Source organism: Rutilus rutilus (genome assembly GCF_951802725.1).
Source record: "Rutilus rutilus genome assembly, chromosome: 6".
NCBI classification, from domain to species: Eukaryota; Metazoa; Chordata; class Actinopteri; order Cypriniformes; family Leuciscidae; genus Rutilus; species Rutilus rutilus.
The window spans coordinates 29,664,690-29,690,912 of NC_140214.1; the positions used below are offsets into that span (position 1 = coordinate 29,664,690).

At 39.8% G+C, this 26,223-nt stretch overlaps 2 protein-coding genes across 5 annotated transcripts in view; one reads left to right on the plus strand and one right to left on the minus strand.

Moving 5' to 3' along the window:
• LOC311291327 (putative oxidoreductase ZK1290.5) overlaps positions 1–3,956 on the plus strand; it is a 14,202-nt gene extending 10,246 nt beyond the window's left edge. For both annotated transcript variants that reach the window (XM_084410287.1, XM_084410288.1), the window contains one exon: positions 1–3,956. In XM_084410287.1, coding sequence (XP_084266413.1) covers positions 1–102 — 102 coding nt within the window. In that variant the 3' untranslated portion in view covers positions 103–3,956.
• rc3h1b (ring finger and CCCH-type domains 1b) lies at positions 3,854–25,694 on the minus strand. 3 transcript variants are annotated; one of them, XM_084410286.1, is made up of 19 exons: positions 25,535–25,694; positions 23,049–23,502; positions 22,835–22,955; positions 21,270–21,509; positions 18,941–19,116; positions 18,554–18,754; positions 18,315–18,447; positions 17,186–17,417; positions 16,854–17,093; positions 15,233–15,429; positions 12,437–12,855; positions 11,249–11,404; positions 10,628–10,774; positions 10,318–10,531; positions 9,481–9,571; positions 9,287–9,377; positions 9,037–9,177; positions 8,860–8,954; positions 3,854–6,445 (listed from the first exon to the last, which is right to left on the minus strand). In XM_084410286.1, the coding sequence occupies exons 2-19, from the start codon at positions 23,277–23,279 to the stop codon at positions 6,283–6,285; spliced, it is 3,288 nt and encodes a 1,095-aa protein (XP_084266412.1). In that variant the 5' UTR covers positions 23,280–23,502; positions 25,535–25,694; the 3' UTR covers positions 3,854–6,282. The 3 variants fall into 3 exon arrangements, with proteins under 3 accessions (XP_084266412.1, XP_084266410.1, XP_084266411.1); XM_084410284.1 differs by having other exon boundaries at positions 9,037–9,204; XM_084410285.1 differs by having other exon boundaries at positions 9,037–9,204; positions 9,481–9,568; positions 25,535–25,693.
• Positions 25,695–26,223: the final 529 nt, after the last annotated feature.

A 26,223-nucleotide genomic window follows, 5' to 3' on the forward strand; every position in this document is an offset into this window, starting at 1 on the left:
GTTTTTGGATTCACACTGACAGCAGAAGACATGGACCAAATGAGTGGTTTACACACCAATCAGAAGCTGATTCATCTCACTCATCCAATCTGGAAAGGATAACCTGGCTATCAAAATCCAAGAGGTTTGTTTTTAGGACACTGACAGGTCCTGATCTCAGTGTGAGAGGAAAGGTCATTTATGAAAGTGATGAATTCAACGCAATCAGTGATTTGAAAGCTGCTGCCGTCACATGTGCCTTTTTAAATGACAAAGCAAACGTGGTATTTTAGTCACGTTGAAGGACCATTATTTGTGCAATGGTCTAAATATTTATAGTAATGCTAGAAGGGGGTGTACAGGGTACAAATATTTTTTGACATTGACATTACCTGTGCCAAATAAATGTGTAACCATCCATGCTGTATTACTGTAACACTACAACAAAAACACAACCTCAATGTTTATTGTGTATACACACTTTTGTATCCTCAAACACTAGACATGGATCAACTTTTATAGTGATTTTAACTAGATGAACACAAGCAAGATGAGTTGATATTGACGTCTAATCATGTTCACTGTATTATCATCAGTAATGGCAGATGTATGTTCTGTTCTCCCCTATTGTTTTCTATTATGCATAATCTGTCAAATTGTTGGTTGAATCAGAAACACCACTTTAGCAATTGTTTATATTTCTAATTCTAGTTTAAACTCATAGATTTGTGATATTGTTAAAAACAAGAATGAAGTGTTGCTGATTATATTTAGCGACTTTTACCATATAATGTCATTTACCACAAGAAAAACTGCATTAATGCAACAAAAACTTTTAAAAATATACCAAAAATATCTATATTGAGTGGTTTAGTCCAAATTTTCTGAAGAGATGCAATCCACTATGATGAACAGATTAAATTTAGGCTTTTATTAGCATACACAGTCATGGTAAACGGAAGCTCAAGCATGTTCGCTTGACGTGCGAGAACCAATGAGGTTCATTCTTGTGTTCCGCATAGGGTGACCACCCGTCCAGGTTTGCGTTGTACCGCACAGCATTTTCACCCCTTGTCCCGCACGTCGCATATTGAGAAAATGTCCCGCATTTTCATCAGTCTGTTGGTTTGTAATGATCATATTAAGAAAACGTGCATGTGTTGTTTTGCCTTTTTAAGAAAGCATTTTATTTATTCTTTTTGCAGCGTAGGTTTTCACCTATTTATCAGCGCTTCGTCAGAAGTACAAATACAACAGCCGTTTTTTAAAATCCTATCCAATGGTTGAAAAGAAAGGAGTAAACACGGTCACTAGTAGGTTGTGACGGCTGTCAATCAAAATGTGGACCGGGGATTCATTCCATGTTCCCTGTCAGAAAACAAATGGATAATTCGGTCAATTAAAATTTTTATTTAACAGAATTGATCAACTTGTTTCCTGCTGTGGTTGTTTTAATTCACATCCTTTCTAAAAATTAGTTTTTGGTTTAATATATTCTTAATATATAAGACTGTCAATGATCTAATTTCATGTTGTTTATTTGTTCATTGTTTATTTTGTTGGATTTTAGTTGGACTTGGTCAGAACTGTTTCAAAAATAGTTTTGTGCATGATGCCTACTGTGATGTTGAATTTAAATGACGTAAAATAAAGACATGTTATGTTACATTGTGATGTAATGGTGTTTTCTGGAAGGGACTAAAGAACAAATCATTTTTATCAGCTGAAATGCAGAATACAAATGTTTTATTAAGTTAGATAGACATTATATAACAGTTTCAGGTTATGTTTTAGTGTTGGTAACATGTCCCACACAAACTTATAATCGTCCCACATTTGGTTTGTTTGATGGTGGTCACCCTAGTTACGCAGCACGTTTGAGCTTCAGCAAGAACCAGTGACGCTCGTGGACATTAACATTTACTTTATGAGAATCATCATCAATCATCAAGATTTTCACAAGTAAAAGATGAATTTAAAAAAAAAAAAAAAAAAAAATTGAACTAGCAAATCAGAGGGCAGAAGGCATGAAGTAGATTGAGTACAATAGGTTTATCAAAGTTTTGGTCCTAGAAATTTGCATATTAAATATATTAACATAATTGTACAGAAAATGTTTGTTATGAGAGAATAAATGTTTAAAAAAAAATGTGATTAAAATGTTGTAATGCATTGCCAAACAAGCATTCTTTTTTCATATTTAAAAGAAATCATGAAGTTGTATTATTTGTGTCTCTTTATGGTCCTGCCCTTTTTAGGTGTAAGGTGCAATGCCTTGAACCGTAAACTTCTAGTGCAAGTTCTGTACAATGTGTGTGATCAGTTAGATGATTCAGGAAACATACTTGCATCTGTGTTCGAGTTTCTCTGAGGCCGCAGTGTTGAGAATGAAAGGAATAAAAAAAATAAAAAAAAAATAGCACAGCCAACACACATCTTTATAGCAGTGTTACCAATATTGTTTATTCCATCCCTCTCATTTAGAATCGTTGTACACAAGTTACATTTTCTTTTCAATATCACAGGTTCTGTTAAATTATTTTTTATTTAAATCTTGTCCTCTAATATCCAGTTTCACCTCCCTCTCCTTTTAAACAAACAAAAAGCAGATTGTATTATACAAAAATGCAAACCAATTTTCACACAGTGAATTCTTTTACAAAGTCATAAAATGGCGTAATAATGGCTACATCCACATTGGAGTAAGATGGTTCTAAACATTCCTTAATGGAGTATAATATATATTTATATATAAAACCTTTCCTTGTTGAAATTGAGCCTGTACCTTAATTTAAGAGATTTTACAAGACAACTTGGAAGTAATCATAAAAAAGCCATTACATTTCCCAAAAAGTTAGGAATAAAACAAAACGACAAAAAATAAAGACAGCCATAACAGTGTTATAAGGTTCAAAATGAGTTAATTTGCATTTCATTTAAATGAATTCAACAGGTCTGTTCAAAACAGACACAATCCAGGCAGAGAAATGAATATCATCCATTAGGAACAGACCCATTCTCAAAGAAAATCACATTATTCTGCAATTTCTTACTTGAGGAAAAGGAACCTCATGCACAAAACTGTAAATGAGCCTGACTGAGTCGTTTCCCGTAAGTTGCGATGTGTGTGGATGGTTGACGATTTGTAAAACAAACAAAAAAAATATCCACGCCCGCAGTAATACGCTCAGTGAGATCACTGATCATTGGAGGGGAAGAAAAGTTCTACAGCACCCAAGCAAGTGCTAAATATTAAATACAAGATAGCACATTCCCATACAATCCAAAGATTCAAATAGAAGCAGCATCCTGGCAGTGCATCACTGGAGAACGCTAACCGTCGCACAGCTTTGGGCACTCTGTGAAAGCCAAAAAAAACAATCTCAACACACCTGCCAAACGCTGTCGTAGCAGCGATTAGCATTGCGAAACAGAACGCTCGCCTCGCTAGCGCGCGCGCGCCCAACAAAAACGAAAGAAAACCCAATGCTAACCGAACCGGTGACAGGAGCGTGTTAGCCAAGCTCCTAAAAACTGTATGGGAAACAGCTGGGAGGAGGAAAACAAACAGAAATCCTCACCTCTGTATAAAAGCCTTGCCATTTAACTATTCTTAGTCACGTTCACACGCCTCTATAGATGAGACGTCAAGATAAGCCGCTGGATTCAAACGCCTCCTGCTCACTTTTTAAGCGGGGAGCAAATGTTTTTTTTCCCCTTGTATAAATATAAATGGAATTCTCTGAGCGCATCATATCCTCCCGGTGTTAATGTTCCTAAAAATTTGAGGTGGCACATATTTGTGAGCAATATCTAGAAAGTTAAGTACATCTCTGGGTGAATCTCGTGAAACCTGACGAGAACAAGCCTGGAACATTTTTATTTTCATTCAAATCAAGTACAATTCTCCATGCGTGTCGAATTTGGGGAGGTAGATGTGCTTGATTGTCATGAAAATGCCACAAACAGAACAAAAACCTATCTAAAATTTTTGGGGCGAAATGTGACATGGCATGTTCTTATGAGTTTCACTTTAATAACTGTGCTAACAACAAAGGTGGAAAGATCTAGCCTGACGTCAGATTCACCAGAAAGGAAACGAGCGGGAAACTCATTCCAGAACAGGCAAAGCCTAATTCATGAGATCTTCAACAGCATGAAACAGAACCACTACGGGAATTCAGTTTCCTTGTCGAGGAGAGGGAGGACGTAACAAATTTAGCATGGAGAATTTGCTCAGCGAGTGCGAGTTGTAAGTTTGAACCTCGACAGTGAGGTTGATGTCGTCTCTGCGCGTCGGCACGCCCTCGACGAGTGCTTGGAAAAGGCTGCGTGTGCTCTTTCGCGAGCAAAGAACATCAAATAATGACCGTGACTACAAGTCATCGTAATAAGAGAAATCATCTATATCACCACGGGTATAGCACAAAAACCACAAAAGATTACACGTTAAGAGGTTGCACCCAAAATTGGAGCTGTATATCATAGTCGGTCTCAAGAGACTAGAACAAAATGTCACACGTGAAGAATGTCATCACTATAGGAAGACTTCAGACTTCAAAATACTCGTTCTCTTCAGTTACGGGGCCTTGTTTGGAAACGGTCGCTGTGTAAAAACACGTGCAAGCCGAAGCAGGTCGATGAACTCGATTCATGCAACATTCGAGTCGCATTAAATTCTGCCCGTCTCATTTCTACAGAAATTCATAATCGGCTCTAATCGTCTAGAGTTGATTCCAAACTAATTTAGAGTTTATAAAGAGAAAGAGGAAAACATTAAATAGCTCATCTATAATGAACATCTGTCTGGATTTTTATTTAAAGGGATAGTTGATCCAAAAACGTTTACCCCTCCCCCATCACGTCTTTCGAAACCTGCATGACGGACATTATTCTGTGGAACGCAAAAGATGATACTTTGAAAAAGTGTTTTTGTCCTTTTTTTATATATATATAATCTGGTTATACAGGTTTGGAACGGCATTAAGGTGAGTCGACGACAACATAATTTATTATTGGTTTAACTATCCCTTTAACAAATTTCTCACCAAAGCAAATTTCGATAAACTTTTATCCGAGTGTCAAAACCGCAACGCACCCGTTCAGCGCTACGGGACCCGGCGTTGTTGAAACTACGCACCCTGGTGTATTTCTTTGCAGCAATTTAGTGGCGAGACCCGAATATGCAAACTCGACCAGGAGAGCCAAATATGCAACTTCACAGAAGTTAGGGAAAACTGATGAAATTATTTCCTAATAGGCTGTAATCTTACGAAGACTGTGGCACTGGGAGAAACATAAATCATCCTGACCACAGAGCTCTGAAGAACACAAGGGAAGTGAAGTGTTGCACCTCCTCGACTAAAAAGCACACACTCATGGAAAACATGGAAAAAAGTGCTCGTTTTTTAAAGACATCTGTTTGCATTCTATAAAACAGAATGCTTTAGATACGTGTCCCCACACATTTACAAATTCCTTAACAGTTATATAGCCAAACCATCGATTAAATGAAACCTGACAACTGATTATATATATATATATATATATATATATATATATATAAAGATATATCATCTCTCTCGTCCCCCTTGTGTCATCCAGAGCCCAATCGAACTGCCTTACAGCGATATACTGCCACGGTCGAGCGTCATGGGAGGAGACCCGTGTTAACGGTCCATAAAAATGGATTCATAAAAGGTTCTCCATGCTACTTTAAACCTGGTGAGTCAGATCATATTCAAGGCTGCAGAGATCCAGGGAGTTGGAACGTTTCGACAGAGTCCCGACCGCACCGTCGCAAATCAGCGACTTGCCCCGATGCTACAAATAGCGCGTTCGATTCTCGTTTGTATTCCACTAGTTTGCGTCGTCCTGTCTGTGCTAGCTTTTGGGTTGACTGTCCTTTCTTGATATACTGGGAACACAACAAAGTAAGCATTATTCAGATGCCCTGGTTTCCAGGCGATGAGAAGTCATTAAAACAAAAAGCTCATTCACAGAACAAAAAGAAAGAAAATTTATATCACGGCAGATACTGCTCATTTTCTAAATAAAACAACAGAGAAGTTTGTGTCGTGCATGCATGTAGCAGCATGCAGGTGTGTGCGTGTTCGTGTGTGTCCCTCATATCAGCTCCGTCTGATTATTAAAAACGCATCTTGCAAAAACTCTTGAAACTGGTTGAATTAGTCAAGAGACAAATTTCAAAGCCCTCCGAGGAGGAAGAACGACCTCTGGAGAGGTTGTCTGCGTATATGTGTGTGTGTGTGTGTGTGTGTGTGTAGGTGTGTGAATACACTCTTAAGAGCAAGAGTGAACGACCCCGTTCTTTTGAAGGTCTGAGCTACTCGCCGCTTGGTCAGCGGAGCAGAGGGAGAGAGAAGACGTCTTATTGGCCAGCGAGAGCATAGATCCACCCATACTACTGGCTGGCTTCATGCCACTGGATCCATTAGACACCTCGCTGTTGGAGAGAAGGGGAACAGACAAAAGAGAGAGAGAATAAGTGTATTTGTGGAAACATTATTCAGACATAGCTACTGGCTAACAGCAACAGGCAAACACAACAAAAGAGGCTGTTTTAGGTCTTTGCTGATGGTAGCTTAAGGGAATAGACTACTGAGCCTGACAAGACTGTCAAGGTAAACGTGTAGAATGGAGACCGTTCAATTTTGATAATCGATTAATCTATTATTTGTTCATTGCTTAAAATTAACTGCTCATGATTAACACAGAACTTATTAACATAGCATTGACATAGCAGACAACTAGCGGTCCAGTGGCAGCGCGGGTTTGCAGAGAATGCATCTGTAAGTCCTGAAGATGTGCAAGTGTCACTTCAGTTATAGAATGTGGTTGTCATGCTCATAAAAAAAACTAAAACATAATGCTGCATGTATGCAACTGTATCAAGCGATGTTGCCATACTAGCAATTAGCATCTGCTCTATGGAGTCCTGTTAAGTTAGAAACATAACTTGGGATTGGGGATGAACATAAACAGTGCAATGGATCACATTGTTTCTACCCTAATTTTAGTCTAAATGATGTCATTTATTAAATGCACCTGTTCAACTGCTTGTTAACACAAAATATCTATTCGGCCAATCATAAGGCAGCAACTCAGTGCATTTAGGCATGAAGACATGGGGTGTGTCTGAATCAGCTCTCAAGTTCATTGGTCAGGGCACTGATCAGAGAGTCGGACATTTTAAGGGCCTCAATTGTGAAATCCTACCAGTGCACACTGCACTGAAGTCCCACAATGCACTGTGAAAACCAGGGAGCATTGATGCTCACTAGGTTCCCTTAAAAGAAGTTCTGAAGCACGAAACAAATCACATAAGCCAACTAAGTACACATTGACACACGATAGATGGTTTAAAAAAAATTATAAGGTAATCAACATAATCTAGCTAACATTTATAATTTATTTAAAGCTAAAATGTTGCACTAATACGTAACAGGCAAAGTATTAAGACCTAGGAAGCCTTAGAAGCTGATTGAGACGCACTCATAGTCGAGATGTTCAAACTGAGCATCAGAATGGGGAAGAAAGGCGATTTAAGTGACTTTAAATTTGGCAGGGTTGTTTGTGCCAGACGGGCTAGTCTGAGTATTTCAGAAACTGCTGATCTACAGGGATTTTCACACACAACCATCTCTAGGGTTTACAGAGAATGGGCAGAAATAGAGAAAACATCCAGTGAGTGGCAGTTCTGTGGGAGTAAATGCCTTGTTGATGCCAGAGGTCAGAGGAGAATGACCAGACTGGTTCAGCTGATAGAAAGGCAACAGAAACTCAAATAACCACTCGTGACAACCGAGGTCTGAAGAAGAGCATCTCTGAACGCACAACACGTCGAACCTTGAACACACGTCACAAAAGCTTAAATCATCTCAAACTGGTTTCTTGAACATGATAATAGCCCTTTTCACACAGCAATCCCGGTAAATTACTGTAAAATTGCCAGAATTACTTGCCAATCTCAGTAAAAATACACAAATATGCTGTTCACACAAGCACCAGCATTCTGGCTTTTTACCGGTAACAAACCATTCACACATCAGCTCCAAACTACCGGTAAATTCTGTGATGTCAGTCATCGGAAGTGATCTTTAAAAGCCGAGTCGTTCTCTTCATTCGCCCACATGAGGAGAAGCGCTTTAGTTTCACTCTCTGTTCAATTTGACGTCTGAGTGACAGACATAAGGGGATGATCAAACAGAACACGTTTTTGCTCTTAAAAACGCGAGACGAAAATCTCTGAGGAATGTTTCCAGCATCTTGTTGAATCTCTGCCACAAAGAACTAAGGCAGTTCTGAGGGCAAAATGTGTCCAATCTGGTACTAGCAAGGTCTACCTAATAAAGTGGCTGGTGTATATACATACACATATTCATAAATATACAGGCTACAGGACATAAAAAAAACAATAGCTCCAATTAGGACTGCAAATAATTATTTTGATAACTGACTAATCTAACAATATAAGAAATTATTAATTGACTATATGGGTGATTAATAAAATAAATTAAATAAGAAGTAATTAACAATATCATTTACATTTTTGTTCACTTGCATTAACTCCAGCTTTACCTAAAAAAACAGGGTTGGTATCAGTACTTATATCATAAGAGAACATACACATTACGTAACATTTACGATACACCACATCATCACGATTGGAGCCTAAGCTGGCTTCAAAGTTTATGTAGAAGAACTTTAACGCTGCAAAAGATGCGAACACAACGGTCACACATGTCTGTCTACTGCATGCTTGCGTAGAAAAACAACAGAAAAGTAGTGTAGTGGAATGAAAAAACACATTGAGTAAATGGCTCCTTAAATAGCTAGTAAACAAGTTTCCTCACTCACCCCAGTGCTAAAGAGAGTTCCTCCAGCTGGGCTTTATGGTCAGGCTGCCCGTTCTCAGTGGCCTTCAGCTTGTACTCATGGGCCACCTGGTTCTCCTTCAATCATAAAAACAGCTTCAGTGAGCTCATACTAGAATGAATGAGCACTTCAACAAAAAATAACCTCACAAAAACTCACAATGGCAATTTCTCGGGTTCTCTTTCCGATCTCTCGCTCTACGTGATGAAGCTCCAGGCTGAGCTGCTCACTGGACACAGTGCCACCTGAAGACCACTTCCCCCCGGCCGCGGGCTGAGACGCCAGCGCGCACGCCTCCCTCTGCAGGAGCATGGAGTTACTGGCAGCCTGGCAGATATTCATATTAATGACCATAAGACCAAAGTTTTTAGTTGTGAGTCATGAATTTAGATGGAAATTTCAAACACACCTCCATCCCGCGGGTCTGCTGACTGATCTGTTGGTTGACTTGCTGGAGCTCAATCTTGAGCTGCTCGCGTTCAGGGTTAGACATGGGCAGACTGGCAAAAAAAACATTGCTCAATATTCTTTTCACATTTTTGTTAGTAATTTCAGTGACGAGGTCGACACTGTTCTGGAAGTGTAAAAGGCAAGGGTAAGTACCGCTCGCTGAAGTGTCCCTGAGAGTTGATGCTCTGGTGCTGAGGGTACGACGTTCCGCCCCATCCGCTGTGGCTTCCATACGGATAGTCTGCTGAGAGGAAAACAAACTTTACCAAATATAAAACTACAACTGCTGGACAAGAACAGGGTGTCTACAGGAGCGGCCACATGATCACATCATTACTCATTGTTAATAGGTGTAGCGTTGTACGAAGTCACTGTCAAAGCAATCTACTTTCTGTTGGACGTTGCAGCGAATCTGGGTGACCAACTTAAACCTTAAAGACAAAACTTCTGCCAGGCAAAATTTCTGATCGTTTGGATTCCTACTGAAATGTCTACGGAGATCATGATTGCACTTTAAATCAATAGTGTACACTGAGATTCATGTCGCTTCTTGAACCAATACACCATTGAAATTCCGATAATTCAATCTTTAAATACTCTTTAGGTGAATCAAATTCTGATCTCTACTTATCATTCTTGAAGACTAGAAGAACATCACTCCTGCTTTATGGTTGGGAAATAACAATTGTTTTTGTATTAAGTCTTATAGAGGCAGAATTGTGAGATAACTCGCAATTTTGAAAAAAAAATATATATTCAGAACTGTGAGTTTATATTCCAAAATTCTGGCATTATCACTTGCAATTGCGACTTTATATCATGCAATTGTGAGAGAAAAAAAAGAGTCAGAATTGCGAGATAAAAAGTCGCAATTTTCTTTTTAAAAATTCCGTGGTGGAAGCTTCCATTCAAATGTACTGAAAAGTACTAAGAATTGTTAATTGCACCTTTCCATCCCTATGTATGACTATTATAAAGATCTCCAGTCACCTGTCATGTGTTTGGAGCCCGAGACCTGTGAGGACGCCATGGCCTGTACAGGCCCAGTGGTCTGGTAACCCGTTTTAGAGGTACGTGAAATGGCACCAAAAGGAGACACTGTGGGCAGAGGACCAAAGGGAATGATGGGATCGTCGTCTTTGGCTTCCGCGGAGCGCCGCTGGGTGTCCAGTGGAGGTTCACGCAGAACTTTTCCCTCTGCATTCTGTTGTAGGAGAGTACAGGAAGGAAACCAATAAGACCCATTACTTACAGTCTCAGTTGATGTGTGGAAACACAAAGTGTGATGTAGATCACTTGCCATCATCTCCACAGCATTACTGACATCTTTTGGTTTAGCATCCTTGGAGCCAATGTATGATCCTATGGTGTCACATGACCACGGGGAATACTGCCCAGCATAGTCCGGCTCCCGACTTCCAAAGGCTTTAGAGCCGTCCTCCAAATACTGCAGACATTCAGAATTCAAAACTTACGAAGAGCAATGTTGAGCATTATATTAGGGAGGCTTGTTTCCAGCACGGATTAAAAAAAAAAAACACTTTTTAATCTCACAATTCTTTATTTTCACTACTGCAAGTTTTTATCTAGCAACTCTGTTTTTTTGGTTTCTGCCACGTACTAAAAAAAAAATTACAAAAAAGTTATTGAGAGTAAAAATAAGCTAAATAACTCAAATTCTCACAATTCGGACTTTTTTCCAACAATTACGAGTTTCTCTCAAAATTTCGAGTTCATAATTCAGAATTGAGTTCATATTTCAGAATTATCAGATATAAACTCCAAGTCAGAATTGTGAGATAAAAAGTTGCAATGATCATTTTTATTTTTTTATTCCGAGGAGAAAATAAGCTTCAGTGTTATATTCATGATCCATGATATAACTGCAAGCAAGCATTGGGGGATCTCGTTCAGGACTCACCTCCTGAGGGTAGTCGTTGGGGAACGGGTGTGTAGGAGTGGGGGAGGCAGCGAAGGGGGGAGGGGAGATTACTTTTCTCTCCTCCAGCTGGACAAGCAGCTCCTTGCGCCTGCGATGCAAGTCATCCAGACTGGGCTGAGAGCGGCTGTATGGATCCTGCCGAGGGAGAACATATAAACAACTGAACTGACTCGAGGTGCTTAAGGAAATCAGTGCAACAAGTACTCAAGTTAAATGATTTGGTATAAAAACGTCCTAAAAATGGGCAGAAATTAAAGGTATAGTGGAGGATCTTTCCAAATTTTAGATAAGACCTGTCCTCTCCACTTTTTGAATAAGTTTGATTGATTCACCAGAATGATTGACAATTAGGAGGACCAATAGTATAGGTGATCCACCCAGAAGTAAAAAATCCTCCGCTATACCTTTAAGTTGTTTAAAATTTAAAGTTGTACCTCTTAAATAACTTTAGACAACAAATTACACAATCACTAGAAAAGATTCACAAACACATTAGTTCATATGTTTTGTGAAGTGTTTGAATGTTTTTAGAGTGCTATTATTCATTCATTACATGCTGTCAAATTAACAACTAATAAAAGTCTCATTAACCTAAAATATACATCACAGGAATTATTTCTGGTTAATTTTGAATTAGATAAACTTTGCGGTTCGGTGAGGGATTCTTTTAGTGATGGCTTTGAACAATGCATGGATAACACACAGAGTCTGATTCAAACCGCTAACTTAAAAGCAAGGTCAAGAGGGTTTCATAAATCCTTTTGAATGACTCAAACCGGTTCTTAAGCATTATATGTCAATGAATCAGAGATTGCGGTTTGAGCTGGATTCTTCGTGAGGTGATATCATTTGCGGCCATTTTGGTCATGGCCTAAAGCTTTGCTTTATCTAAAACGAGCATGACAGCAGCATGCAACGAGAGTGCTAAATATGTAGAAATCATTATCTCTGCATACTGCTGTCATGTTAGTTTTAGATAAAGCAAAGCTGTAGGCCATAAGCAAAATGGCCACAAATATATATGTGCATGTGTGTGTGTGTGTGCGTGTTTATAATCATGTTCATTTACCTATTTCTACAACTTTATTTGACACGTTATATGCATACATATCAAGCAAGGAAAACTATTGTTTAGCATGCAAAAACTTTAAGAAGAACAGAACTCACTCTTATGTGGGACCTCATTTGGTGCGGTCCAGCAGGATAGTACCCGTCCGGTGGGTATCTGTCTCTGGATGATGTCTCCTGGGGGTGGTACAGAGAACCTGCAGCTCCTGATGGAGGTGGAGGCATAGCAGACGGGGGAACGTCCAAGGGAACCGGGCTCATCCTGACCAAGTCGTCTCTGGGAGGGGCAAACGGAGGCGGGGGAGCGGGATAGTGTCCGTGCCTGCGACTGTAATGGGGGGGCGGTCCATAGGTGTGGGCTGAGAAAGGGGGACCAGAGTGGTGGCCCTGATATTGGCTCTCTGGGCCGTAACCTTGGTAGGGCTCTGTGTAAGGTGGCACTGCAGACTCGCCCGGGGGAGGCGGGTTACGGATGTAGCGGGGAGACACATACTGTGGTTGGTATGGGTAGGGGTTGCCTGAAAGAAAACAAAGGTTATGAGCATTGAGCAAAATCCAAATGCCCATTCACACTAAGACAAGTATTCATTCACAAATTTCATGCAATACATTTTAATTTGAAAGAACAGCTGTTAATGCAATTGGTCAGACCAACACAAGCATTTGCATGCCGTCAATTTCACAGAGAGGTGTTTTAATCTCTCCTCCATCGCACTGCGAAGAATAGTGGCCGAACAATAATATTCGCATTTGGTAACATATACAGATCCACTGCCATTACATAAAACTTTGACTTGATGGCGCTCACGGACAGACAATTTTGCTGAATTTCAGAGGAAGAATCCTGAAGCGGCTCTCTTGACTGTATTCTTGAATTTAGTCATGTTTGACAAACACCACAGTAAATAGAAAAAACTGAACTGCTGGTTGAAAACATGTAAATGGTGTTTGATTTTCTTCTCCGTGACAAGCAGGTGTCCTGAAGCGGAGCGCATTGTGTACCAGGGTATTTCTGCCATTTTTTACACATTGGTCTGCGCAAGGCAAGGCAAGGCAAGTTTATTTATATAGCACATTTCATACACAATGGTAATTTATCATAATCACAACAAGTGCACAGACAAATCGCATGCGAAATCGTACCAAATGTTTGTGCCGAACATTCGTGTTGGGCCTTTAGAAGAAATTAGATGCATTTCTAGTCACAAATTATACAATAAATTGGTAACATTTCAGTTATTAGCCAATATATTTTTTTATATATTATATCGGCCGACATTAGACATTTAATTGTTCATTGTCATTTCTGCAATTATTTTAAACATTTACATCACCGTCTAACGCTCATTCAAAAGTAAACCTTTAAAAACACTACTTTAATAACCTTGTTAAATGTAATCTTTAGTAAATCTCTAAATTAATATCTATTAGGCCTATGCATACTGTACATTTTAATGTTGTGATGCTTAAATTTACTTGTAGCATTTACAATTGTTGATTTTAGTTTTTAGCATTTAATGTTTTGATCCATTTAACAAATAAATACATTTGCAATTAAACTGAAGATTATGATGGGCCTAATTCCCTCAACAAACATTTACAGCTATTCATTAAACCCCAAGCAAACACAGTCATCAACTTGGACGTCCTGATAAAAGAAAAAATATATATATTAGGGTTGTGCCGTGATGGCTGACCGACATCACGATGGTGAGCCACCATCGTGATGCCACGCCCCCACCCTGTGAGACCAGCCCAGTCTCACGGCAGTTCGTGTTCGTGTGTACACCAGTGGTTGGGAACCTGGCTCGCGAGCCACACCTGGCTCTTAGGCAAAAATCATGTGGCTCGCAAGGTCTCCCAACGAACGATAAAAAAAATTAAGACGTGCGTGTTCAGTGCTGTTCGCGAGTGTCACGAGTCACCACAGCAATCAACTAACCGCTTACGTTTCTGTGGTAACCTAACAGTTACAGCTCCTGCACTGGGATTCAAGCAGCTGCTGCTTGTTTAAGGTGATGGCGAAAATCATTTTAGAACAGCACCGAAAATGTAAAAGTAGGCTATATAAACTTTAATATATCCTTTTATTGAAACGGGTGCTTTACTGTTCAAAGAGACATTTCGAAACATTTCACCCGCTGGCCGCTGGTACTTTCACTTTTGCCGCAGAGACCCTTTTATGTCCTATAAATGTGTCGTATTGTTGATAAACCGCGCAGATTTCAGCTGACGATTCTGTTTAAAGTTATTAATAATAAAACATGAATGAATGAGAGAGCAGGATGTGCTTTATATTGAAAAGAAATATTAAAAGCGCGATAAGTCGCGAAAGAGAACTGAATTGTACTGACAGGATGCTGTGCGCGCGCTCCGAGCGCAACACGGACAAGCATATAGTCTTTGTCTTCGGTTGCGAGCCTAAACGGCCAAATAAACATAAATATTTCAAAATGCCAAGCCGAGTATTCCCGTGGCGTAAACACAGTAGAAGTATACTCTCTCTCTCTCTTCGTGATGGTCAGCGCGATTCCGTAGCATCCCCCCCCCCCGACGATATCATCGTCCATCGCGATGTTTTACTGTAAACATCGTCAACTGCCAATTTAGGGGACATCGCCCAACCCTAATATATATTCCACTTAATCACTTTGCATCCTCTGCATGTTAACATTTTATTTTGATTGGTTGGTCGGCAGTACCCAGAGTTCATCTGTTAAAGTCATACGATCTAGTTAGGACACAGTATCAGATGAAAACATCTTTACGATAAATTTTTGGTGAAACTCTGGGTGGCAACACCGGCATTAAAGACCTTCGAGAATCCCGGGAGCCAATGAATAACAATATTCGTAATCTGTTCAGACAACCATCCATATGAGCAAATGCACTAACCTGCTGGGTACTGAGTATCATACTGAGATCCCGAGGCAGGTCTGGCTGGCTCTGGGTAGAAGAGCTCGGGCTGCTGTTGCGAATACATCTGTGGCGCACCTCTGGGCACGACCTGCACCTGCTTGGGCATGGGTAAGTGCTCCGCCCTGTGGTGAGGCACAGGGTGGGGTGTCAGGGTCAAGCCAGATTTATCCAGACTGAAGAGAAACAAGAGGCAGAAATGAGTCAGTGGTAACTTATGTTGTTCCTGTTAAAGCCAAACCTATTATAGGCCCTATTATTCAGTGATGCGTGGACAAAAATCGCAGAATCCTTACATAAAAATGGAATATACCTTATAATGTGGAATGTCATAAAATTTGGCAATTTTGGGCAAAAAAAAAAAAAAAAAAAAATGTACCTCTCAAAATAATAACAATAATAAACAGGAAGTTCAGACGACTATGGCAAAATTGGTATCTATTGTCTTGACGTGACCCAAGTCATTTATTAAGACGCCTTTCATTACAGTAGGCATGCTGCTCCAAATCTTAACCAGTTTGATGATTTTTGGTCAAATTGTTCAGAAGTTATAAGCAGAGATGTAGCCTCACATCCATTTTGACATGCTCTTCGTCGAATTCGTTCGGGAGTTGTCAAATCAACTTGAATTTTCTTTAATTATTGAGTTTGTGTGTCAGCATGGTAGGACGATGATCTGGTTACATTTTTGTGAAAATTGGAGGAGTTCGAAAGTAGGGTTTTTTTTGTGTTGGAAAAATTTTCATGATGGAAAATGACATCATTGGGAGCAATCGAAACGTCTTGAGCTAAGGAATCAGAGGAAAATAATTTGTTGTCGTTACGGTTCAAACGTTGAGCAAAAACATGAGTTAAAGACTCCAAAATTGCTATGGTTAATGTTCAGACTGTCCTCTATCAGAGTGCCAAATGTCACAACTTTTTACTATACGGTTCTATGGGCTGCCATAGACTCAAGAGCGGCAGGAGCAGCGAGAGAAAGAAGAAGAGGAAAAAGAAGAGGAGGAAGACGAAGCCAGTGATTGGCCCATAATAAAACAATTAATAAATGTTTTTATTTTTCATATTTTTATATGCACACATTTTTTTTCCCATGTTTTAGTTTTAACACTAGACTTCTGTTGTGCAGAACATTTTAAACGATTTAAAATAACTGTATAATGCCTTAATTTGATTACCACCATTTTTGATCATTTTGTATTAAATCATAAATACAGAAAAATTAAAACAAAAAGAATTTCTGGGGAAAACATTATATTATTTAAATGAAACTGTTAAAGTTTTAAGAATTTAATTAGACATGCTTTTTGATTATTAACATTTAATTAAACCATTAAAATTCAATTGAGAATTTTTTTTTTTTTTTATTGTTAAATTTTATACATTTCGTGCTTTTTGGTTACTACAATTTTATTTTAACCATTAAAGCAGAGTTCAGAAAAATAAAAATGTAAACTTTGAATAATAAAATAGAACTGAATTTGGGAAAAAATAAAACATTTTGCTCTTGCTGTTTGAGTCGAAAGAATTCAGATACTAAAGTCATGACAGAAAAGCAAGGAACGAGAAGTCAAACAAGTTGACGAAATCAAATGCTTACGAGTCAGGTGGCGACCCAGGAGCACTGAGGCTAGAGACATCCATCTTGGGCTTGAGTAAGAGCTCATACGTGGAGGGGTCTGTGCCTCTGGGTATGAGCTGGGGAAGAGGCGTCCCAGGACCAGCTACAATGCCGTTGGTAAGGGCCTTTCGCCCAGGCTCCAGCGGGATCACCTCCTCAGGCAGCAGGCCAGGGGAGCAGGGCACTCGCGCAGCAAGACGTTTGTTCATTTTACGGTACCTGTAACACAAAAAAAACAAAAGAGATTCTCATTATAATGTATGTTTGTTTGTTTTTTTACCTGACATGCAAGATGTTACGTCATCACTCACTTTTCCAGCTCCTCCTGAGAATGAGCGAATGTGCAGCTCGCTCCTCTGGGACAGCCTCCTTTCTGCTTCATGTCTCTGCACATGTATGTCTTGTATTTGCTGTGCTGGGGAGGCTGCTGCGTGTCGGCGCCCTTCTTGCTGTGGTTCTGGATGAAGTCCACTAGGCCGTGCACCACCGTCTTTACCGCCACCAGCCCCTTCTCCAGCTGCTCCCAGGTGGGAGGAGGAGCATCTGAATAAAGATCAAGCAAAGCAAAAATAAATCACAGAACAGAGCAAGCATGCATCATACCGCTCAGCTCTGATTCACTGGAATTCAATATCTTAGTATAACACAGTGGTTCTCAAAGTGTGTATGTGTGTGTGTGTGTGTGTGTGGGGGGGGGGGGGGGCGCACACCAAACGCCAATTCCTCCAAATCTTTCTTCTTCAAACCGTTGACTTGTCACCGTCTGAACAAGAATTTTATAAAGATTTAAAGCCGTGTTCATTTTGACAGCATATTTGATTTAGTTTTAGTCATAGTCTTTTGACTAAAATTCCATTTAGTTTTAGTAATCTGAATTCTTTTAGTTTTATTCGACGAAATACAATAAGATTTTAGTCGACTAAATCTACAGTAGATTTAGTCAACTGAAATCTAACAGGTTTAGTTAAATGAAATATAATTAATCCTTATTAAAGCTATTAAAGAGCAGTGAATGCTTTCCTTTTCCTTTTGTTGTTTGATTAATATGAAGGGCAATGATGGCATTAGGTTTATTACGCACTGTCACTTTAAGACCGAATGCGTGGATCCAAATGCACATCCGATATTCTCACAACTGTTTACGTTCTAAAAAGACATAACCGACTGCGTGAATACTCTCCAAAACTGATATTTACACATAAAGTTGTGTGTATTTGTCCATTCAGATGTGAAAAAGAGCTCAATTCTAGTTTTTGTCATTTAAAACTCTTTTTATTTAGTTATCACCTCGTTTTCATCTGTGAAAAATTGTCGATGATGAAAATCAACGAAATTAACACTGATTTAAAGGGGGTGCGACATAAAAATTGAGAACCACTGGTATAACACAAATATGCTCAGTCCATCATAATGGGTTGGTTGGTCTGTCTTTTAGCAAACCTGGACTGGGGTCGATGTTAGCGAGCAACTCGAGGTGAGGTCTTAGCCGGTTGAGATTGGCAGGGTCCCCCGTCCTCTGCAGTGCGATGGTCAGCTCCTGCACGCTCTGAGCAAAGGACGCTGGGGTCTGCAGCTGAAAGAGAAGCATCTCCATCCATTATTCTGAGACATAATACTATTTCTGGAATTTGAAAGGATGCAGGAAATTCTCAAGCCGTGCAGACAGACGGGCGTCACACCTTGTCAATGATGGACTGCATGTGTGACTTGTGAGACTGATCTCCATACAGCAGAGAGGACCACTGATCAGGGGCGATGCGGAGGCCTCCCTCCATTGCGATTTGAACGATTTGAGAGTCGTGTTCCCGCCGAAGTGCCTCGTACGTGCGGAACTCCTCTTTCAACTGCATTAGCGATGAATCCTCATCTCTCTTAGTCACCTACAATTCACAAGAGACTCAACTGAAACCTCTGAGCAGCAGCTGTTAATCTTATTGCAAATAAGCTGTTATGGTAATGAATTAACTCCCATCAGATCTGAATTACAAAAGAAACACTACAGACAAACTCGTAAGACGCATGTAAAGAGCTCGGGTGTGATCGAGTGCAAAATAGAGGACAGCTACCTTGAAGCAGGAGGCACGGTAGAGGAGCTGAACTACATGTCCAATACTGGTTTTGGAGGCCTGAGGAAATCTCGGTTCAAGTCTCTGGACCACAAAGAGGACCAGAACCTTCCTAGAAAGAGCGGATCCGTCTTCCAAGGCCAACAGCACCAGCTTTAGTGCCTCCTCCTGCATGGCTGTTGATAAAAAAAAAAAAATTGTAAAAAAAAAGGGCAGACATAAGACACTAGAACTCTACAAATAGGTTAAATGAAGAATTAAAGGAGACATATCATGCTTTTAAATTGTTCCTTTTTACATATGAAGAGTTCAGATGCAAAAGCCTCTAAGTGCCATCTGAAATTTTCTCCTAGAATGATCATTTTTATCAAGCTTGTATATTTAAGTTCAGCAATTTCACTTAAATGGCAATGAAAATTACCTATTAGTTGTCATTTAAGTGAAATTACTGAACTTAAATATACAAGCTTGATAAAAATGATCATTCTAGGAGAAAATTTCAGATGGCACTTAGAGGCTTTTGCATCTGAACTCTTCATATAAATCATACATTTGTAGTCTATATAAAGCGGAACTGCAATGCTTGGGTCTGAATTCCTCATTATTATAGCTCCACAAGCCCCCTTTTTACCCCTTTTCTGATGTGCGTCTCAGAGCAACCCGTTTTGGTGCGGTCTCTTTAAAAAACATTGAGACACTTCATACCCCGCCCCCCTCTCCAGGTTGCAGAGGTTCAACTCCACCCCGTTCGGCCATTTTTGTAGTCTGATAGCAGAGATAGGATTACTAGCGGCACAGAAACTTTTTATTCACACGTTATTAACAAAATGTCAACAACGGAAGACTTGTCCAGCCAGCCTTACATGTTCGAGCCAGAGTCGGAGCAGGAGCGAGATGAAAATGAAGACGACGAACCTGCAGAACAACGTCTTCATATGGATGTATCGCAATGGTATGTTACTGTATTTACACAAGAAACTTTGGTCTTCCGACCTTTTACCACCGTGTCGATTTATTTTGATTAATATGTGCGAGGGAGAGCGAGCAAGACAGCGTCTTTTGGAGACGGTGAAGTCATGTTTACACCATAGACTGTAGGGCTCCGAGAGATAGAGAGAGCGCCCGCGCGACCGGGTCTCTCTCTCTCTCTCTCTCTCTCTTTGCTCGTTCTTTCAGTCAAACATGCGCCACAAGCGCGGCAGTTCATCTACATTAGACGGTGTAATGAAGCGTGTGGGTTACTACATCCAACAACCGAACATTTTAACTTACCCTCTCGTAACTTCTGCATCCAGCTTGGACTACAAAATTGCAGCGAGAAATAATAATGGCGGATTGCTCGAAGTGCTGGGCCGGAAGTCAATGTCCTTATTTGGCAGTTCCACTGCAAATACTGTGACGTATTAGTTCGCAAAACGTCATAGATAACAGAAAAATCTGAACCGGTTGAAAAATATGACCAAAACAGAATATAAAGATATCAACGAAGCACCTGAAGAGAATAATTTCATCTTTTCTGTACTTCTAAACACTCCAAATATACAACAAAATGCATTTAAGGGCTAAAAAAGTGCATTTAGCATGATATGTCCCCTTTAAGGCCTGTTCACACCAGGACAAATATTCACTGTGAAAATCTGTTGAGATAAACAATTTAATTTTGTAACTATTATTACATCTGTCTAGACTGACATGGACAATTTTTTGTTTTGTTTTGCAGAGAGGTGTTCTAATATCTTTTCCATCACTCTGTGACGAAACTGACCAATAAGATTCATGCTTTTGATCCCATTCCAGAAATGTTTGACTTGATGGCGCTCACGAACAGTCTATTTTGATCAGCGACAATGAATAGACCCTTTTCACAGACTGTGATGACGTTAAGAACATCAGAAATCTATCTAAAATAAATGTTTACTTAAATGTACATTAATAACTCCATACTTTGTGTTCTATTACCTTGGCATGGAAATACAACAGCTAAGGTAGTAAAAGCTCATTTTGACATGGTTCTCTCTTCTGACCATGGTAATCAATTTCTCGATATATTTTTCCTCTTTTTGTGAAGCCACATTTGTTGTTTTTTTCCCATTCACTACTACAGAAGTATACCAAACTATGGCTACTTCCGCTTTTGAGAACACTGGAAATGTGAAAATGGGTCCATAGCAGAGGAAGAATTCATAAGGACTCTTTTGCTCTCTATTCTTGTACTAAAACAGATGTGTTTTTTTTTTGTTATGCACTGGAATGTACAGACAAATCAAAACAAAATTTCCATGGCAAACATTTATGTTGGTGTGAATAGGTTTTTAAAGTGTCATCTTACCGGGGCCCAGGAACTGGCAACCCCTGGCTCTCACGGCAGCCCACAGGTTGGAGGAGAGCTGCTGGGGGTTTTGGTGCTGCAGAATGAGCTCCGTAACTGTTCTTTCGCCCAGAGAGCGGGCCGCCCGCATGGCCCTGACCCGTCCTTCCTCTTCAACCAGCTGACAGTGCACCAGAGTCACCAGCTTCCTCTGCATGGGGCGGCTCAGCATGCTCTGAGCAGCATTACTCAACCCCACTCCTAAAATATGATTTAAAAAAATGATTTGGTCATGCTCATTACACTGGCTTAAAGTTGCCATTAAATGAAAATTCACCCTATCTGCTTTCTATATGGATGTGGGTTGTTATTTATGTAACTCACGTTACATTGCGACTTTAAAGTATTGATGCACTGTAATTTTGGCAACCAAAAAAAAAGAAATCAGGTTTTCCCGAAATGGTTTTGGAGGACCAAAATCATCGACTAAAAAAGTGATATTTAATTAGCGCTTCTCAGATGATGCATTTTGACAATGCCAGCATCTATATGTTACATGTATAAGCTACAACAGGTAAACATGTCATCACTATGTTGAACCAATATTGACTTTTAATTCTCAAGATCAATCTTTTATGACGATTCACACTGCACGATTTTCACTTCCTTGATAGGTTTTGCGAAATCGCCGACAAATGCCAGAAATCGGACGCAAATCGGTGCTCGTTCACGCGAATGACGATCACGCAGTGTGTATTATCAAAGACGTGATCTGAGATAATCGCTGACTATCTAAACCTTGAGATATTTGGCATGCTAAATATCTGGACCTGTCGGCGATTAAAAATCCTGCTGTGTGAAATATGTTCTGACTGACAACTACATCGGCGATGACCTGCAGCCAATGAGAGAGCAAGATACAGGGCAGCGGGATGTTCGGGGAGGAGTTATAGACCACAATATCAGTATCTTAATATATTTACAATTATATCAAACAGAAACAAAGCACAAACATTTGATTAAAAAGCCGCAACAGCAGCACATTGCAAAATTATTTATTTACCTCCAACTTTCTTTGCAGAACACACAATCCTTGCTCCCCAACCATTTCCTCCTCCATAATCTTTTTTCTTTTTCTCCTTTTCAGCGCACAGACGATTTGGATCGCAAGCATCTTGTGGTATATCATTTTTAATAACAATCCCGGTCTAACTCAAGTGTGATCTAGCGTTATTTCCTTGTCACTTCTCACACGTGTTTGGTTGTGAAACGTAGTTTGCGGACCAGACAGAGTTGTCGATTCTTCCTATTGTAAAGGCATGCAATGTGTAACCCAGCACACAGTAGCACACAGCAGCAACTATTACGCTACCCAGATAGTCATGCAGTGTGAAAAGAACAGTGATCTGATGAGTTTGAAAAAAGCGCAGTGTGAACTCGGCATTAGTCTATGCTGTTTACTGTTGATGTGTGAACAAAAATTGTAGCATGCCTGCCATCAATTTTTGGGGGGATTTTAAATTAAATGAAAACATTCATTTTAGTGGACCGTTACTTTAAAGACCATATGAGAGCATGTCAGGTACCTCGTGCACTGCTGAGGGGTTTGAGGTAGAGGGCCAGCTCCTCAACGCACTGCCGAGCCTCATCATAATGCTTGGTGTCCTCTGGGCACGCAATGAGCGCCACAGGTTGCTGTTTGGGCACCTGAAACAAAAAGACAAATGAAATGAAGCACACAATGAGAGATCTGAAAGACTACGATTACGCTGCTTGGTAAAATCGGTCGAAACGCCTCACCTGACCCCCAACCAGCTGTAGCAGAGCCGAGTTGACGGGCAGCTGCTCGATGTCGGTGTTGATGGCCGTCTGGTCAAAGGGACAGGCCTTGCGATGAAGCTTGTTGAGGCACATCTTGCAAACAGTGTGGCCGCAACCCAGACTGATGGGCCGACGCACTGTCTCCTCGAACGTCTGGGTGCATATGGGGCACAGTAAAAACTCTGTCCATTGTGGAGCTTGTACAGGCATTGTAGCGAGGTTGTTCTACATGTAAACAAGGGTGAGGGCGCTTCTCCTGGGTGTGCGTGCAGGTGTATGTGTGATTGGGTGTGTCATTTAACAAAAAGGAAATAATAGATGGGGGGGGGGGGGATGAAAGATTCCACTGGAATCAAAAAATCTTCTGAACACAGGAGTTCTTAAATAAGTTCACACGTCCCGGGTGATCATCACATGGTGTGAAACCTGAAACCTGGAACAAAAGAGATGCCATTGATGAATAATCTGACACATACGGAAATTAGGAAACTATATCTTTACTGTCATGATACACATTAACCCACACAGTTATGCAGTTAGATACAGTAACCGACTGGCTTATTGAAGATCAATCACGTCTGACTAGTTTAAACATTTATTATAAGATTACATTCTTTAAAAAGTCTTTTATTAGTTTCTGAAAAGAATTTTGTCAAGGAATATTACATTGAGCGATTATTACGGCAAGACACTACAGGCAAAACCATTGGTTTGTATTTTACTTCCATTACTTTCAGACAAGTGGAAATTCATTACACTTCATCTAATTGCATCTGTAGACTTTTAAATTACAATAGCTATCTTCAAAAGCTGTTTGCTCAAAATTAGTTTTTCTAATGCACCGAGTCTGAAATCTCAACTTCAGAAGCATTTACATTCACCAAACTTTAAAGGGATAGTTCACCCAAAAATGAAAATTGTCACCATTTACTCACCCTCAAGTTGTTCCAAACCTGTATGAGTTTCTTTCTTCCGTTGAACACAAAAGAAGATATTTTAAAGAACGTTGGTAACCAGACAGTTGACGGTAGCCACTGACTTCCAAAGCAGGAAAACAAAACACTATGGAAGTAAATGGGTGCCGTCAACTGTCTGGTTACCAACGTTCTTTAAAATATCTTCTTTTGTGTTCAACAGAAGAAAGAAACTCATACAGGTTTGGAACAACTTGAGGGGGAGTAAATGATGACTACATTTTCATTTTTGGTTGAACTATCACTTTTTTCCATCTATATTCTGAAGTTTTTTTACAGAGGGGGTTATTCATATATAATTTGCCAGATTTATATACAATTTTATTCACTAAATACATGGTGGAAATGTATTTTTGTCTGACCGTATTTTCTGACAAACGGAGTGATGAGGAGAGAAGAAGTCCAAAACTCCCACAGTAAAAACATTTAAATTTAATATGACAAAATGAACCAGGCTTTATCCCATGTTCAGATTTGTGTGCTGGAAATGTATGCAAAACAGTGCCTTTTCATTACACAACGCAGCATGTTTAAACATAACACTACAATATATATGTATATATATATTATCTATAAAAAGTATCTATTAGTTACAATTAGACTATTCACCTGTGGTGTACACAGGCTACCGTTACCCTCGTCTGTCAATAAACTTAACTTCATGTAGTTTAAGCAATTCTGAAAGTATAAGCGTTACATGAACTCGTTTGATAGACACGTATTAAAATTAACCCCATTTACCTGCCACAAATAATCCAAATTGATTAACAGATTAATATTGTGTTCTCCACTGTCCATCTCAATTAGCTATCAAGCTAAAACAATGTTCGCTGGCTGAATACGCTAGCAGCAAATACGCCCTCTTTTCATTCCTAACAGGGATTGTAAGCATAGAAAAAGAATTAAACAGACTCAAATTTGTGCTGATGTGAGATTGAGAGATTATAAATGCGAAATATGCTAAACCTCAAGATATCCCGCGATTATGTAACACAGCAACCGCTTAACCTGACCAAAACACTAGATTATTATCCAGCCAACTGTCAAAACACTGCAGCGGAATCATGACATGTGGTAGGAATAGATGCAAATACATAATCACGTGGATTACTGTAAACGGCTATTTTTGTAAACGGAGGCCCGTGTAAACACAGCTTTCAGTTTAGCAACCTAAGCTAATAAGCTAAGTTACACTGGCTAACGAAATTGCTATTTCAATCTAATACAACGCTTAAATCAAATTTACTGGCAAAGACAACGCCAAAAACTAGATGTTGCACGGACGAACCACCGATCAAGCCCCCGTGCTGACCGAAAAATAGCTCAAGCCGAAGCTACACAAGGCTAGCCGGGCGGCTAAATGCTGCAATCGTGCTATCAGATTAGCCGTTAGCCAGCCGTGTGCGGTCCACACCCAGAAACTAACACATATTACACGCAAAACCCGCTGTTCTGCATCCCACAGGCGCAAGACAACAAATGCACACTCACTCGCTCATTCTTTACTGAGTATCAGCTATCTTCATCTTTTCTTAAGAAAACGCTTGGTTATTTCCTCGGTCGCCATGTCGACCGTTATAACGGGTTGCCGAAGTAGTTCGGGAGTTCCTCGCGCACAACTACCAGCAGAGGCAGCGCTCGAGTTCACCGAGGCGGAGAAGAATGAGTGAGTGGCGGGGCGCCCCCTGTGGCCGAGCAGCGCGCTGAAAACACACGACACAAAATAAAAAAATCATGCCTGGGCAAATCATGGCATACAGTTCATAATTATAAGAAAGGTCAAAATTGATATACTACGTCATAATTATGACAGAAAAGTCATATTTATTAGAAAAAGTCACAGTTGTGACAAACGAAATTATTGCATACTAAAGTCATATTTATCCGATAAAAAAGTTGACAAGTATTAGACGAAAAGTCGCAATTCTAACCTACCAAGTCATAATTATGACAGCCTAATTTTGACATGAGATGAAAGTCGAAATTATGACAAAATGTAAGTTAGCCTATCACATAAACAGATGAAATTACTTTTTATTAGAAAAACTGTGTCAATTATAACATACTAAGTCATAATTATGACAGAAAAGTAATATTTATGAGAAAAGAAGTCACAATTATTACATAAACAGACGAAATTTACATATAGAGTCATATTTATAAGATTAAACAGTGACATT

What these genes read in the sequence shown, in the direction of transcription:
- rc3h1b (XM_084410284.1), bottom strand. Translation starts at nt 23,279, where the DNA reads ATGCCTGTACAAGCTCCACAATGGACAGAGTTTTTACTGTGCCCCATA. An exon ending in GGGCTCCAAACACATGACAG is followed by an intron (nt 9,572 to 10,317) that starts GTGACTGGAGAT and finishes TTTTCCTCTCAG; the next exon opens with CAGACTATCCGTATGGAAGC. An exon ending in GAACTCTCTTTAGCACTGGG is followed by an intron (nt 6,446 to 8,859) that starts GTGAGTGAGGAA and finishes TCTCTCCAACAG; the next exon opens with CGAGGTGTCTAATGGATCCA.